The sequence below is a fragment of the Mauremys reevesii genome, linkage group 1 (assembly GCF_016161935.1).
Source record: "Mauremys reevesii isolate NIE-2019 linkage group 1, ASM1616193v1, whole genome shotgun sequence".
NCBI classification, from domain to species: domain Eukaryota; kingdom Metazoa; phylum Chordata; order Testudines; family Geoemydidae; genus Mauremys; species Mauremys reevesii.
This window is the reverse complement of record NC_052623.1, coordinates 230104886-230120875: the sequence shown is the minus strand read 5'-3', so window position 1 is coordinate 230120875 and position 15990 is coordinate 230104886. Positions and strand designations below refer to the sequence as shown.

The 15990-nt window shown below is 47.8% G+C and overlaps 1 protein-coding gene across 2 annotated transcripts in view; it reads left to right on the top strand.

Annotated features, from left to right (window-relative positions):
* Nucleotides 1-15990, top strand: part of LOC120396330 (TRPM8 channel-associated factor 2-like) — a 29652-nt gene that overhangs the window by 10275 nt on the left and 3387 nt on the right. For both annotated transcript variants that reach the window (XM_039521129.1, XM_039521192.1), the window contains exons 2-6: nucleotides 2922-3555; nucleotides 5966-6939; nucleotides 9733-9827; nucleotides 13070-13283; nucleotides 14967-15206. In XM_039521129.1, the coding sequence (XP_039377063.1) occupies nucleotides 2939-3555; nucleotides 5966-6939; nucleotides 9733-9827; nucleotides 13070-13283; nucleotides 14967-15206 (2140 nt within the window). In that variant the 5' untranslated portion in view covers nucleotides 2922-2938. The remainder of the gene's footprint in view (nucleotides 1-2921; nucleotides 3556-5965; nucleotides 6940-9732; nucleotides 9828-13069; nucleotides 13284-14966; nucleotides 15207-15990) is intronic.

Genomic DNA, 15990 nt, shown 5'->3' with positions numbered 1-15990 from the left:
CAGCAGGTTTAAAACAAATAAAAGGAAGTTCTTCTTCACACAACACACAGTCAACTTGTGGAACTCCTTGCCTAAGGAGGTTGTGAAGGCTTGGACTATAACAGCGTTAAAAAAAGAACTGGATAAATTCATGGAGGTTAAATCCATTAATGGCTATTAGCCAGGATGGGTAAGGAATGGTGTCCCTAGACTCTGTTTGTCAGACGGTGGAGATGGATGGCAGGAGAGAGATCACTTGATCATTACCTGTTAGGTTCACTCCCTCTGGGGCACCTGGCATTGGCCACTGTTGGTAGACAGGATACTGGGCTAGATGGACCTTTGGTCAGACCCAGTACGGCCATTCTTATGTTCTTATATTCTTATGAGTGGCTCACAACTGTAAGTGCCTACCACAGGACAGACTCAAAAAAAGGGCAATTACCCCAAACTGTTGGTGTGTCCTGTAATTAGATTTCACCAGGCCAGCGACAAACATGAACTCCTGGATCACTATAACACTCTTACCACGGAGTCACAGACAGTCCCCTTTGACTCTCCACTCTATCTTGCCACCCAGACAAACTGGACTCAGTGATACATGGTCACTGACACCAAGAAAATCCCACCACATTCTTGTTCCTTCCAGTCCCAAGAGACCAGTCACTTCCCCCAGGTCAATTGGTATCTTAGATCTAATCTCACAGACAGGGGTGAAAGTAACTTACAGGACTTACCGGTACTGCCGGAGTCCTGAGGGGGGCGTGGTCTAATCCGGGGGGGTGGCCTCATCCAGAAGGGGCGTGGCCTCTCACGATTTAAAGGCCCTGGGGCACCAGCTGTGGCTGTGAGACCCAGGGCCTTTAAATCAACCAGGGGCTCCCAGCTGCAGAGGTAGCTGGGAGGCCCCCGGAGCTCAGGGGCAAATTAAAGGGCCCGGGGCTCTGGCCCCCATGGGGAACCCCGAGTTTTGTGGGGCTGGGGCAGGGATTTAAAGGGCCAAGAGCTCCTGCTGCTTAGGGGAGCCCCAAGCCCTTTAAATCCTGGCCCCAGCCTGGCCGCCAGAGCCGCGGCCGGGATTCAAAGGACTCTGGGCTGCCCGCAGCGGCGGGGAGCTCTGAGCCCTTTAAATCTCAGCTGTGGCGGGGGGTTTAAAGGGCTCTGGGCTGACCGCAGCCGCGGCACCCCAGAGTCCTTTAAATCCGGCCCCAGCCCGGCCACCGGAGTTGCAGGCGGGGGGTTTAAAGGGCTCTGGGCTGCCATCTGCGGCAGGGAGCCCAGAGCCCTTTAAATCCCCGCAGTGAAAGCCGGTGCAGTCCAGCATGGCATATTGGCCTGTACCGGCTTACTTTCACCTCTGCTCACAGACAATATAATGATATATATCAGTGGTTCTCAGACTTGTTCCACCACTTGTGCAGGGAAAACCTCTGGCGGGCCGGGCTGGTTTGTTTACCTGCCACGTCTGCAGTTTTGGCCAATCGTGGCTCTCAGTGGCCGTGGTTCACTGCTCCAGGCCAATGGGAGCTGCTGGAAGCAGCGGCCAGTACGTCCCTTCCAGCAGCTCCCATTGGCATGGAGCAGTGAACCATGGCCACTGGGAGACACGATCGGCCAAACCTGTGGACTCAGCAGGTAAACAAACCATCCCAGCCCACCAGGGGCTTTCCCTAAACAAGCGGTTGAACAAGGTAGGGAACCACTGATCTATATAATGTTTTATTACCTAGGAAAAGGGAATAAGAGAGTTACTTACAGGTTAAGCAAGAAAACATACATACACAAATGAGTTACCATCTACATCCTAAGAGTGACAGAGTTGTAGTGATCTGTCAATTCAAAGTGTCTTTCAGGGCAGAAACAGGAATCAGTCCCTGGGTATCTCAGGGTACATTCAGACTACCCGCCGTATCGGCGGGTAGTGATCGATTTTTCATCTAGACACGGTGTATCGATCCCCGAACACGCTCCCGTCGACTCCGGAACTCCACCGGAGTGAGCGGCGGTAGCGGAGTTGACACGGGGAGCAACGGACATCGATCCCACGTCGTGAGGTCCCAAGGTAAATCGATTTAGGATACTTCGATTTCAGCTACGCTATTCACGTAGCTGAAGTTGTGTATCTTAGATTGATCCCCCCCCCCCCCCCGCCAGTGTAGACCAGCCCTCAGGCTTCAGTTTAGAGTCTCTGGCCCTTCAGAATACAAACAGCTAAAAAGATGGAAAATTTTCCTGTGATTTTGTTTTATTTCCTTCATTCAGCTTCCAATCCCACAGAACAAGCTTCCTTCCATGTAGAATTTCCCAGGAGCAATGGGGCCATTAACGAATCCTTTCTATTGCAATGTTCCTTTATAGCCCATCTGATTTTAATAGTCCTTCTGGGTGGGCTCAGTGAGAGATGATTCTCAGGCCTGACTTCACAAGTTCAAGGCAAACATTTTCAACTTATAAAGCAAACTTACATATTTTCTTATAGACATTACTAGTGAGATTAATGCATGCAGCAACTTACAACCATTTCATAGAATCTAAACATTAAATATAGTCGTATAAGATTAATACCTATTTTGGGCAAAACTAATATACTGGTGAATTGTCCAGGTCTCCAGTTATAACTATGTTATTTGTTAGCCAATACCTGTAGCCTGGCCAAGAGCCGGCTCTGGCCTGCCAGTGTCACACACCCTATGACAGAGCTATATACAGTAGCAATCTGACCAGCTAAAGAGCTCTCCTTATCACCTTTCAGCACACCTTGGCCCTGGGGGAGGAGGTGGAGGCAGATGAGTTTCAACCTCTAGGAATGAGACATATTGATTGTGGCCTTTGCTTGTACCTGAGCATCCTTCACACTAATCCAGTAGAGGCAAAGAAAGATAAATAAATCCTCTTCTGAATGTCTTTATCATAAGAAAAACTATTATTTGTCTTTCCTGTAGACAAGAGAAAACTGAACATGGATTTTTCAGCTGCCTATGATTTGCTGGTGGATGGTGTCCAGGACTGGGATCTTACCGGTGACTCTGTTCCTTGTGAGCTGCTGCTCACTGGTGAGACTGCCTTCCCAGTGCTGGTGAACCCCCGGGGGCAGGTCCTGATTGCTGCCTCACAGTATGGGAAAGGCCGGATGGTGGTCGTCTCTCATGAGAGCTACCTGGGGAGTCCCAAGATGGCTCGGTTCCTACATAATGCTGTGGGTTGGCTCAGTGCCTCCCCAGGAGCGGTGGTTGGTGTCCAGAAGAGTTTGAGCTCCCTGGTGAACATTCTCAGTAGTTCCGGCACCCGAGTGCAGCCAAGTACGGAGCTCATTGCCTCATTTGGAGTTTACTGTATGGATGCCTATGATGCTGCACAGGGGAGGGAGCTGATCCAGTTTGTGAAGAGAGGAGGGGGTCTGCTCATTGGGGGTCAGGCTTGGCACTGGGCCTATGGACACAGCACAGAGAGAGTGCTGTTCGATTTCCCTGGGAATCATATAACCAGCGTGGCAGGAGTTTATTTCACTGATGTATATGGTGAGACGGGGCTCTTCAGTGTCTCAGATAAAGTGGCTGCAATTCCCTTGATCGCTCCGTGAGTATCTGAAATCATTTCCTATGTATTAAAACCTGTAGTTAAAGCTGTAAGAAAATTACTCCTGGGGGAATTCTACGCCACTCCACATGCACAGATTTTATGTTCCCTACAGATTTCTTTGCTTCCCTGCAAAAAAATGACTCTCTGATGGGGAAGCAAAGGGAAACCACCTGAGTGCTCATGAGACCCTCCCAGAAGTATGTTTTGGGAGCCCAGGGCAGCCAACAAAGAGGTAAATCACTGTGGGGATGGGGGCTCCTACCCTGCACCTGACTCAGCTCCTAGTCCCAGCTGGCCTGGGGAGGATGGGACTTCCTCTTTCCTTGCATGGCATCCAGGATTGTGTCAGATCCACCCCCAGGTTTCTCCCCTGGCTGTTGGAAGCTCTGCACTCCCCCGCCCCCACTACCGTGCTTCCTGTACCCATTGCTTCTCAGCTGCAGGGGGAGGAATCCCTGTACAGGGAACTACTCCCCCATCCACCCAATCCCTATTCATTCAGAGGCCTTCACACCCAGACCCCTCCCGATGAGCCCCACTCCCCCTGCATCTGGATCATCCTGATGAGCCACCTGCACCTGGATCCCCTGCCAAGCCTCACCCGCCTGCACCCAGAACCCTCCCGATGAGCCCCACTCCCCCGGCATCTGGATCATCCTGAAGAGCCACCTGCACCTGGATCCCCACCCTACCAAGCCCCCACCAGCTGCGCCTGGATCCCCCCTCTCAGCCCCACTTCCTCCAGTATCTAGACACCCCCCCACCGCTGAGATGTCCACATCAAGACCCCCCCTGCCAATTTCTATCCCCCACACATCCAGACTGGCACACTGAGCCCCAATAACCTTCACCTGGACCCGCCACAGAGTCCCATTACCATTGCACCCCGAACACCACCCCCAACAAGCCCCTGTTCATCCAGATCCCCCTGCACTCAGATCCCCCACTGGGCCTCCCACACCCAGATAGCTCCACACAGAACCCTCTCAACCCACACCTGGATCCCCCCACACTAAGCCCCTCCACACTTGGATCCTACCTTGCTGAGCTTGCCTCCCCACACCTGGTGCACCTGGCACGGAGAGGCAGGGCCCTGGGGTGTTTCTGTGGCAGACCCTGTCCTTGCACTGTGTCAGGGTTGGGGGAAGCCTCATCGCTGAGTGTGTGTGCCGGGGGGGAGCTGCATAGTGATCTCCCACCTCTGTACAACCTCTGGCCTGTGCTCCCCAATACCATCTTGGAACCTCCACATTTATTTGACAAATAAAATTTCGGAATTTTTAATTTTTTGGCACAGAACACCCTCAGGAGTAGAATATATTCTTAAATGTTGCAATGTTGGAAAGGGTATTATTTTCCAGCACCTCAGGGGGTGTGCGGGTTCTTATCGCAGGGGGAGGAAAAAGGAATTAACAGGAAAGAAATAAAGCCAGAATCCTGCTAAAGAAATTTGAGGAAATGTAAGTAGTTGTGCTCCACAAATGTCTGTTTACATATAAAGGATGGATGATCACATGACAAAATGCTGTTACATACTTTTCTGAAATACAATGAGCCCTTTACTGCTGCACAAAGGAAATTCTCTAAGTTCTGATTATATAAATTAGCTCAGAACCAATTAATACAAAATATCTCTCATGCCTTATCCTCTGCTCTGCTATCCGGTATTTCATCTCTCTTCATGAATCCCCTTACTCTGTTCTGTTTCATATCTCTCATTCTCATCTCCTTACCCTCTGCTGCACTGGCATTGCCATGCCACTTCACATAGGATAAAGAGATAAGAAAAAGTGACATGAAATTGCCACAGAACAGTGCAAGGTAAGAGGATAAGAGGCTCATTTTGCTTTAGAACAGCGGTTCTCAAACGGTGGGTCAGAAGACAAAGTAGGTTGCAATCCTGTTTTAATGGGTCACCAGGGCTGGTGTTAGACTTGATGGGGCCCGGGGCTCAAGCCAAAGCCTGAGCCCCGCCACCTCAATGGCTTTAGCCTGAGGCGGCGAGGCTTGGACTTTGGACTTCAGCTTTGCCCCCACACACACCTGGGGCTGCAGGGCTTGGGCTCTTGTCCCATCTCTTGGGGTGGTGTCATAATTTTTGTTGTCAGAAGGGGGCCACGGTGAAATGAAGTTTGAGAACCCCTGCTTTAAAATGATTATTCAGAACAATTGCAACTAAAGGCAGAGCACTGTCTCTCAGGAGAAGGCAACTCATAATAATGCCTAGAAGTTTCCATCAGTAGATCTCAAAGTGAAGAGATCTTTGTAGAAGTGATTTCAGAATATTTGGATATGGCAGAGCAGAGATAATATTTTCACCCCTCTTAGCCAGAATCTTCCTCTTCCATCTCATGATGCTGTGACAGTGCTGCATGTGGCCTGACAGGAACATCTCTTGGTTTTGCAGGCATGGGCTAGATTTCAGCAGAGACTTAAACCTTCTCCTAAGAGGTGTGTCAGAGCTAGACATAGTGACAGATGGTGTGCCCTCTCACCTGCTGGTCCATGGCACACTGGCCTTCCCCCTTGGCTTGGACAGCGCCTATCAATGCTTTCTTGGAGCAGCTCACTATGGCCGGGGCCGTGTGGTGGTGGCTACACATGAGGTCCTTCTTAGCACCCCGAAGCTCACAGACTTCATCCTCAATGCCATTCACTGGCTGGGTGCTGAGAAGAGAGGGAGAATTGGCATCAATCCCAATCTGAAGAACCTTCATGACCTGCTGACTCAAAGACAGGTGGTGAGCGAGATCTCAGAGCTTACCGACAATCTCAGCATCTACTGCTGCCAGTCCTACAGTGACAATGAGGCCAAGAAGATCCATGAGTTTGTGGCAGAAGGAGGGGGCCTACTGATTGGAGGTCAGGCTTGGTGGTGGGCTTCTCAGAATGAGGGCCAAAATGTTCTGGCTGAATATCCTGGCAATAAAATCCTCAATGGGTTCGGGATCAGCATTCTGGGGGAAACCATGGAGGCAGGCAAATACCCAGTGTTACGACCCGAAGAGCAGTGGGGACATTACCATTTCCGCAGGGCACTCGCTCAGTTCCAGCAGCACTTAGACAAGAAGGAGGAACTCCAGCCCCCAGTGACAGGCTGGCTTCAGAAACTGAGCCGGGATTGTGCCAAAGTCCTTCAGATCCCAGTCAAAAATGGCCACATCTATGCCTCATTGTACCACATCCTATACGAGATGGTGCAAAGCAATGGGATCCCATCGGTGAGCAAGGAACACCCAGTCAAGGGGAACTCCAAGAAGGTCGTGCTGCTTCACGTGGCTACAGCATTATGCCAAACCATGTCCGACTGTAAGAGGCTAGCACTCTGTGAACTCCCCACAGTCCCTAGCACCACTGTGGAAATCAACTGCACAAACTCAGGTGAGAGAATCTGTCCTTCCTCACTAATCTCCCTTCCCCCTGTTTCAACATGGAATGGCCTGTAGAACACGGGGTACAACAGTGCATAGCTCTCCATAGCCCCGATCACATAGATCACACCTGTCACATTGTGTGCAGAAATGCAAGAGATGGAAAGGCTCCTCTGAGGTTACATTTAATTTCTGCTTCTGGATCTAGTTTAGGCTTTCCCCCTAAAGTCAAGTCTCCATTTTTATCTAGTCCAGTTTTAAATTATTTGAGTGATGGGACTTCTGCAATTTCTCTAAAAAATTCATTCCATGACCTAATACACCTCACAATCAGGAAACATTTCTAAACATTTAGCCTTAATTTACTTTCATCAGCCTCATCCCATTACTGCTAATTACACCCCTTTGGCACACTCTAAACAATTGCTCTCCTCAGAGTTTACAGCTTTCAAATTGGAACTTTTCAGGAAATTTTTGTCAACAACTTTTTTCAACAAAAGCCAAGAACAACAATTGGCTGGTGTTTCTCCTCCATCTTCTGACCAGTTTGATGAAAATCTGCAAAAGTTTCCCCTATTTTAGCCTGGGTTTTGATCAGCTCTATTTCAAAGAAAGCCCCTTCTACCTCCATAGTTCAGCATCATTTGGCTAAACTCGATAGGTAAAATCCTGGCCCAACTCAAATCAATGAGTTTTGTCACTGAGACAGGATTTCACTTTACCCATTTCCTTCCTAATCTTCATCAGCAAATCCCTCCAGCCCCTTAATCCAGTGTTCAGTTTGCAATGAAAGGTTATGGGGCTCAAGCAACTAGGTGCTGGTGTTCAATCAATATTTTTACATTCATAACCGATGCAGCGAGCCCAAAGGTGCCCGGGCTCAGCCTTGGCAAACCCTGGCACAAATTAAGCACTGCCTTAATCATTCAGGTTGTTTTTTCTCTATATTCCTCCATGTTATTGATATCTTAATGGAACAGAGATGCCCAATACTGAATCCAGTATTTCTGGTGCAGTCACCAGAAAAGCAGAGAGAGAGACCTGCTTTTCATATTTTACAAGGTAATTAAACCTCTGCCCATGTAGCCCCAACATTCACATTTGCCGTTTTGCTGAGGCATAACATTGCAAGCTCACGTCTAATTATTGTCTATTATCACTGGAACTACTGTTTTTGAAATCATCTGTTTTTTGATAAATGTTTTAGTCGAGCTATATTATCTTGAGTTTGTCCAGGATGAACTACTTTTTCCCCACAGTCCTATATTTCTCTCCAAGGTGGTATTCGAAGGTCACCTTATTGAGCTATTGGCCTGCCCACATTCGTCCCATGCCTGCATACCATTGCGGGAGAAACGCTTTTTCATATACTTGATATAAAAACGTCCTTGGGATGCTACTTGGAGCAGACTAAAACCCTTAGAAAGTCCACCCAACTTTTTATTTCATTTGATACCAATTCACTGGATAGTGCTATTTGCTAAGAAGACTACATCTAAATGGGTATCAAAGTACATCTTCTGGCATCCCCTCCCTGGCATGGCACTAGAAGGCTGTATCAATGTGAACTGAGTCACAGGGAAAGCTGCCACAACTAGCAATTTTGTAGTTCTCTTCCCTGAATTCATCAGCAAAGGAGCAATATGGTCCTCCCTCCACATGCTCCTGCAGCCTTATTGTTTGTTTGTGTTGAGAAGCCCACCTTGGACTCTCTGCATTCCAGAACTTATTTCCAAAATAGAGGAGAGGCCCAGTTCTCCTGCCTCCAGAGAAGTTGTTCATTTGTTTTAGGGATGTGGATGTCCCTTATTTTATGTAGGCCAAGGCTTTTTTCCTAATCAAATTTGGGTTTCTGACACACCCCTCCCGTTCAACGTTACTGTTCAGACTAAAAAGTCTCCCTGGTAATGGTCTATTCTCTTAATCTGCCCTGTAACATTTTTAACAACCACCTATAACAACCACCACCAAATTTCCATATCACTGTTAAAAATGCTGTCTCTTCTTTTGGCCTATCCCTCATGCCTCTTAATCTCCAGGAGTGAGAATCACTGGAAATCTGGAAATCACCATAATTCTGTTTCTTTGAAAACATTATTTAACAGGCTTTTCATCCATCCCCCTATAAGTTGGTTTTCTTCCTTGTGGGGTATCTATATTTGTTACAGCGCCTTGTTTTTACATTGCTGAGGCAACAGTGTAAGGTTTCATATTTTGATTGGTATCCCTCGCTGAGCTTCACCTACTATTGAATTCAGAGAAAAGCATGGAGTCTTATGGCAGTGGTGTGTCCATATAATCTAATCTAATGTTCAGATAATGTGTGATGACCAGTAAGGTCTTTGCTCCTGCTGTACCTCCCTATGCTCGAGACCTTAGATTTTTGCCCAAGGGAGTACATTTGGTTTGTGCTAAGAAGCAGGAACCCAGGAGTGAGGATCCTGAATGATGTTGTTTAAAGAAACCAGACTGAAGGATTGTAATTTGCCCTTTTGCTTGCAGCTCTGACAGCAGCAGCAGAATATCATACAAATCAAGTTGTTACAATATCTGCATAATGGTAATGTTATAAACAAGAAGTTAATTTCCTAGGAGAATGCAGCAGGAAGTATTAGCCCTCCCCTGCTCCCCTACTCCATCTCACATGGAATACTCTTCACCCCCCCGATGACATTCAGTGAGAGGAGACCTTTCCTCATGCAGACTGGCCGGGCCATTCTCCTGATCCTTTCATACTGGAAAACAGACGGAGGTGTTTAAGAGTAGCTCTGTGTTTAGACCTGTCCTCTGTGTTTTATGCCAGGTGATGCAGCATGGAGGAGCACAGGACTTTACCTTCCGCGTGGGAACACAGTGACCTTTATATTTCCTAGTACTGTTACTGGAGTTGGCCTGCAGGTGAACTAATCATCCTTTCTGACGCCTGTTACTTCTCTTGAACTGTAGTTCTACTCGGAAATGTGATTACATAAAAAATGACACCTTATTGTACAGCTCTGCTCCTGGAGGATATTCAGCTCTGTGGAAAGATAATGGCTTTTTGCTTTGTAGGAGCATTTACCATGCAGAGCAAACACAGGCAGTAGAGAGGGAGCTAGATTCTCTGTCTTCTTGTGCATCATGTCTTCCTGACAAGAGACTTGTTTACTAAGTTCTAATGAATTGTCCCATAAATATTAAGATCTTTGGAAATGTGATTACATAAAAAACGACACCTTATTGTACAGCTCTGCTCGAAGACAGGGGCGGTTCTAGCCATTTCGCCGCCCCAAGCACGGCGGCATGCCGCGAGGGGCGCTCTGCCAATTGCCGGTCCCGCGGCTCCGGTGGACCTCCTGCAGGTGTGCCTGCGGAGGGTCTGCTGGTCCCACGGCTCCGGTGGACCTCCTGCAGACGTGCCTGTGGATGCTCCATCGAAGCCGCGGGACCAGCGAACCCTCCGCAGGCACGCCTGCGGGAGGTCCACCGGAGCCACCTGCCGCCCTCCTGGCGACCGGCACAACGCCCCCCGTGGCATGCCGCCCCAAGCATGTGCTTGGCGTGCTGGGGCCTGGAGCCGCCCCTGCTCCCAGAGAATATTCAGCTCTGTGGAAAGACAATGGCTTCTTGCTTTGGAGAAGCATTTACCATGCAGAGCAAACACAGGCAGTAGAGAGGGAGCTAGATTCTATGTCTTCTTGTGCATCATCAACAGAATTGTTTACTAAGTTCTAATGAATTGTCCCATAAATATTAAGCTCTTTGGTTTAGGACCCAAATTATCTTATATCTTTATTTGGGCCCAGATCCCAAAAAGCAATTTAGGTCCCTAACTCCAGTGAAATCAGTAGAAGTCAGGAGCCTAAATATCTTTCAGGATGTGGGTCATAGTTCCTGGTACAGTGTGCCCCCAAGCTTGGAGCTCTCAAGTAGCTATATCATCAATACATGGTTAATAACAATAATGAGGTAGGACAGCTGAGTGATTACAGTGCTTGACTACAATCCTGGAGTTCGTGAGGTCGACTGTCACTGGATCTCACAATGAAAATCTGCCTTCAATTCACCCAGCTGCAAAATGGATCCCTGCTCCATAGGGTTAGGGAAGTCAAAGAAGGTCAGAGGTGATGCACACTGCCTTGTGTACCGTGGCTATGGAAACTGATCCATCTTAAATTGCATCAACCTGATGAGCCATCTGTGGCTGGAGGCAGACTTTCAATAACAATAATCCATGCAGACCCATTACGTAAAGATTACAGGCCAGGACTAAGAGTCCTGGGACCTTAGGCAAATAACTTGTGAGTTTCCATTGATTTCACTGGAGTTATGAGTGCTCAGCACCTCTGAAAAGCCAGGCTTTCATTTGTCTGGGCCTAAGTTTCCTTCTCACAGGGCTTTTGTGAAATTTACATTGATGCCTGTGAAGTGTGATATGAGCTTCAGATGGAAGCTGCTATTGAAGCACAAAGTATTAATAATTGTTTATCAAATGACACACTGGAGATGTAATAAAATGCCACTGCTTGTGTGCTTTTACCCCTATGCTTTGTGGGGTCACTTTAAATACAGACTCTAAAGCAGAAAGACAGAACAGTGAGGTCTGTAAATCTCACATCTCAGATCATTGCTCCATTGATTCCATTTGATTATAACTAAGGCTGCAAGTCTGTCACGGAGGTCACAGAAGTCACAGATTCCGAGACTTTCCAGGACCTCTGTGACTTCTGCAGCTGCAGGTGCAACCAGACTGGGGAACACCTGAGCAGCTTGGGCAGCCCCTAGGCCAGCCACACCCGCTGCTGCTAGGTCAGTCTTGGGCCACTGCACCTCTCCCCATAGGTGCTGGAACTAGAGGTGCTGCACCCCATGGCTTGAAGTGGTTTCCGTCACTTACAGAATTTACAGTTTGGTTCAATGGCTCTCAGCACCCCTACTATACACATTGTTGCACCACTCCCCCCTCCCCCAGCAGCAGCAGGAATTTGGGTGTGTGAGAGGGCTCAGGGCTGAGGCATGGGGTTGGGTTGTGGGAGGAGGTGAGGGCTCTGGGAGGCACTTACCTCAGGGTGGGGGCTCCCCGGAAGCAGCCAGCATGTCCGGCTCCTAGGCGGAGGTGTGGCCAGGTGGCTCTGTGCTTTGCCTCCACCTGCAGGCGCTGCCCCCACCCCCATTGGCTGGGAACCCATTGGCGCTCATGGTGGGGGCAGCATGCAGTGCCCCCTTGTGCACGTGTCCACCTAGGGTCCACAGGAGCCAGGTAGGGAACCACCAGCCCCGCCAGGCCCCTCTGTAGCTCCCCCAACACCAGTGGGGGTCCCAGGCCTCCGCCCACCCTTGCCCACCCAGCACCAGTGGAGGCCCGAGCTGCCCTCCCAAGAGCACCTGTGGCATCCCCGGGCTGCCCCTTCCACAGAGCACCCAAGTTTTATTCAGGATATACAGGACAAGTCATGGACAGGTCACAGGCCATAATTTTTTGTTTACAGCCCATGGCCTGTCCATGACTTTTATTAAAAGTATCCATGACTAAAATGCAGCCTAAATTATAACTGTCTCTTTGGCCTAGATCCTGAAAGGCATTTAGGCACCTAACTCTCATCCCATTGCAATCCAGAGGAGCTAAGGCCCAGCTCCACAATAGGACTGAAGTGCCTAAACCTTAGTCCCAGCTTTTGGCTCCACTGCAATCCATAAAACTCCTGCTCGGCTGCCATCTCATGCTGCATGCGACAAAACTCATTTGGTGCCTACATTTTCAGGTTTCAGTTTCCCTGGGCACCTGAATGTCTGCCTTTGAGCATGCAAACTGCCACCTCCCTCCAAGTGTCCAGATGCCTGTCTCCTGCATAAGCCCCAGCATGATCCACAAAGCAGGGGGAGATTGGCATTGGCCCCCCTATCTTGCTTGCATAGCCCAAAATTTTAGCCCAGTGATTAGAGCACTCAACCAGGATGTCAGTTATCCAGGTTCAATTCTCCTCTCTGCCTGATGGGGCAAAAAGATTTCAACAGGGACTAGCACCTCTCAGGGCATTCTGGTGTGGGGCTCCCGCAGTCTCTCCTGCTGAAGTTGTTCCACTTGGATAAGTGTTTAAACAATGGTCTGTAAAGTTCATTGCTCAGTTGTTCCCATAACCAAGCCACCTTTTCATTTCCAGGTGCAGATTGGGTGTCACTCAGATGACCTCAGCAGAGCAGAGGAGCTGAAACGCCCCCCTGTGGTGATACGCAGATGTGACGTCAAAGATCAGAAGATGTCAGTCTCCTCTCTCTGGGGGGGCCTCATTTACATCATAGTGCCAAAGGGAAGCCAGCTGGGGGGAGTGTCGATCACTGTAAAAGGGGCTGTGCAGGCTCCTTTCTTCAGGCTTGGTAAGTATGCTGGTAAATGGTCTGCACATCTCTTCTCAGACAGTTTTGCTGCTGATGATGATGATTGTGAAGAGACACACAGAGACATGCCTCTCTAATTATCCATGATTTGGGCTTGATCAGTTTTCAGTCAGTTCTTGTAAGGTGTAATTGCTCCTCTCTCTTTCACTCACTGCAGCCACCAACTGCCTTTATCATGTTGCTTGTTTAAAATCTAGTGCCACTTCTGAGCAAGATCTTCTTTAGTATGTATTGTGTATTAGTTGTGTATTCACTAAACCTTGTTCTCCTCTGTCAGAGAGAATAGTGTGTCTCTGCCAACTTGATACCTTCATGTTTCTCACCAGACATTAGAGCAAGAACAAGGGTTATTTGATAGCACCTTAAAATGCTATGAGGGAAGAGGATAAAGGCAGAAGATGGAACCAACATTGGCAGGGAAAGGAGATCGTAGCCTCATGCTTTTAGGGGTTCTCAAACTTCAATGCACCGCGACTCCCTTCTGACAAGAAAAATTACTACACGACCCTTGGAGGGGGGACCGAAGTCTGAGTCTGCCCAAACCCACCACCCGAAGTGGGTGGGTCAAAGCAGAAGTCCAAGGGCTTACGCCCTGGGTGTGGGGCCTGTAACCTGAGCCCTGCCGCCCAAGGCTGAAGCCCTTGGGTTTTGACCCCAGGTGGTGGGGCTCAGGCGTCGGCCCCGGACCACAGCAAGTCTAATGTCAGTCCTGGCAACCCCATTAAAACGGGTTGCAACCTACTTTGAGGTCTTGACTCCCGACCCACAGTTTGAGAGCCACTGAGCTAGATGAATCCAGCAAAATCTCAGTCTGTTTTAAATTTTCCTATAGATGTATAGTGCCAAATTTAGAATTGCTGTATGTCCACAGGGGTCCAGTGAAGTCAGTGAATTGGGACGGGACACACAGTCTGAATTTGGTCACAAATTAATATTACTAATGATTCTTGAATCAATAATATTTTGAATATATTGTTCCCATGTATTCAAAGTGATTTTCCTTGTTTCAAATGTGCTTTAACCTGATAGTAAAATTCTCTTTAAAGAAAATCACTAGTGTTTCTTATTCATACAGCCTTGGTGAGAACAAACGACTTTTCTTTGCAATTAGTGGACTGAATTGATCCTCAGGCCCTAGTTTTCATGTTAAACAGAAGAACACACTTATTTTATCATTTCTGGCTGTTAACTATAACACTAATTAGAAAAGGGAAAAGTCAAATATAATTATTTGTTTAATAGCAGCTCTTGAAGGTCCCAATCAGGATCGAGGCCCCATTGTGCTTGGTATTGTACAAATGCAGAATAACAGATCATTTTTGCCTCAAACAGCTTGCAATCTAAATTGAAAAAAGGTGCAACAGGGTCCCAGTCCACAAACCAATGAATACAGTGGGCAGGTTTCCAGTTACCACAATGGACTTTGGATCAATCTTTGAGAGAATGCAACCAAAAAAAAGAGGGGAGGAGGACAAAGAATAATAAATCAAATCTAATCATGAGGTTACTTAAGTAGCTTCTGCTCATCTTTAAGGCTTCCAAGGGCCTCAAGTATTTTAATTTATATTAAAATATCAAATGAAATCAGCTATACCCAACTGACACGGAACCAAATCATCACGGGATTTGTGCACTTAGTCTCTCTCTCCCGTCTTGATGCAGGAAAGACATCTAAGAGCCAGTGGCTGACTTGCATCCATCACTATCCAGCTCCGTGGGCCGAACTAGCTACCCAAAATATCATCTTAACGGTGCCTGCTGACAGCATCCGTCCCATAGACGATCCAGAGCCTTTGCTGACCCTCTGGGAGCGGATTATGGCAGCTGTAGCTGAGCTGGCTGCTACAGGAGCCACGTTCCCTCGGCCAGAAAGGATTGTAGCAGATGTTCAGATCTCAGCCGGTGAGTATGGTGTATTTCCATAAAAGGCAAAAGAGCGACACTCTGGGGTAAAGGATTCAATTGGAGGCTGGGAGCCAGGAACTCTAATTGCAATGCTGGTTCTTCCACTGACACTCACTATAACACCTTGGAAAGTCACTAACCTCTGTTGAGCTTTTCACCAAGACACAAAATGTGGTGAATACAGTGGGACCCTCTAACAGTGTAACTCTATTTATAGTGAAGATCCTCTCCCAAGCATACCCTTATTCGAGCTGTCAGCTCCTGCCGCAGTTTACTCTAGAAGCGGGGAGAAAGGAATTGGTCATACCCAACTCACAGTACAGCAGCTCTCCTTACCAGTGCAAAATTATTCTACACAGCTAGAGATGGTCAAAATACCGAGAGGGAAAAATATATGCTATTAATAGAAGGATTTTAGAAACTGGTCTGGATGAAGACTTATACAATGTTCGGTACATTTATTCAATCCACTAGTGAGCTGCCTGGTCAATTCTGAAGCTTGAATATCCACCCTGATCCTTGGCAAATGCTCTATACAAATGCCATTTGTAAGCTTTTGATATCTGTCAACTTCTAAATTCCAAAGTAGCAAATACTGTGACTGGCTTAGTTACGTGTAAGTGAACCGAACTTCAGCAGATTTGTAGTTTAGCAAATGTAATTCAACCCCCTCCACCTACAATATACTTTCTAGTCCTTTGTTCATTCCTAGATTTAAATGACTCCAATCATGGAGCTTCCTTTGAAGAAGACTATTCTATATTCTACGTTAGTAGATCTC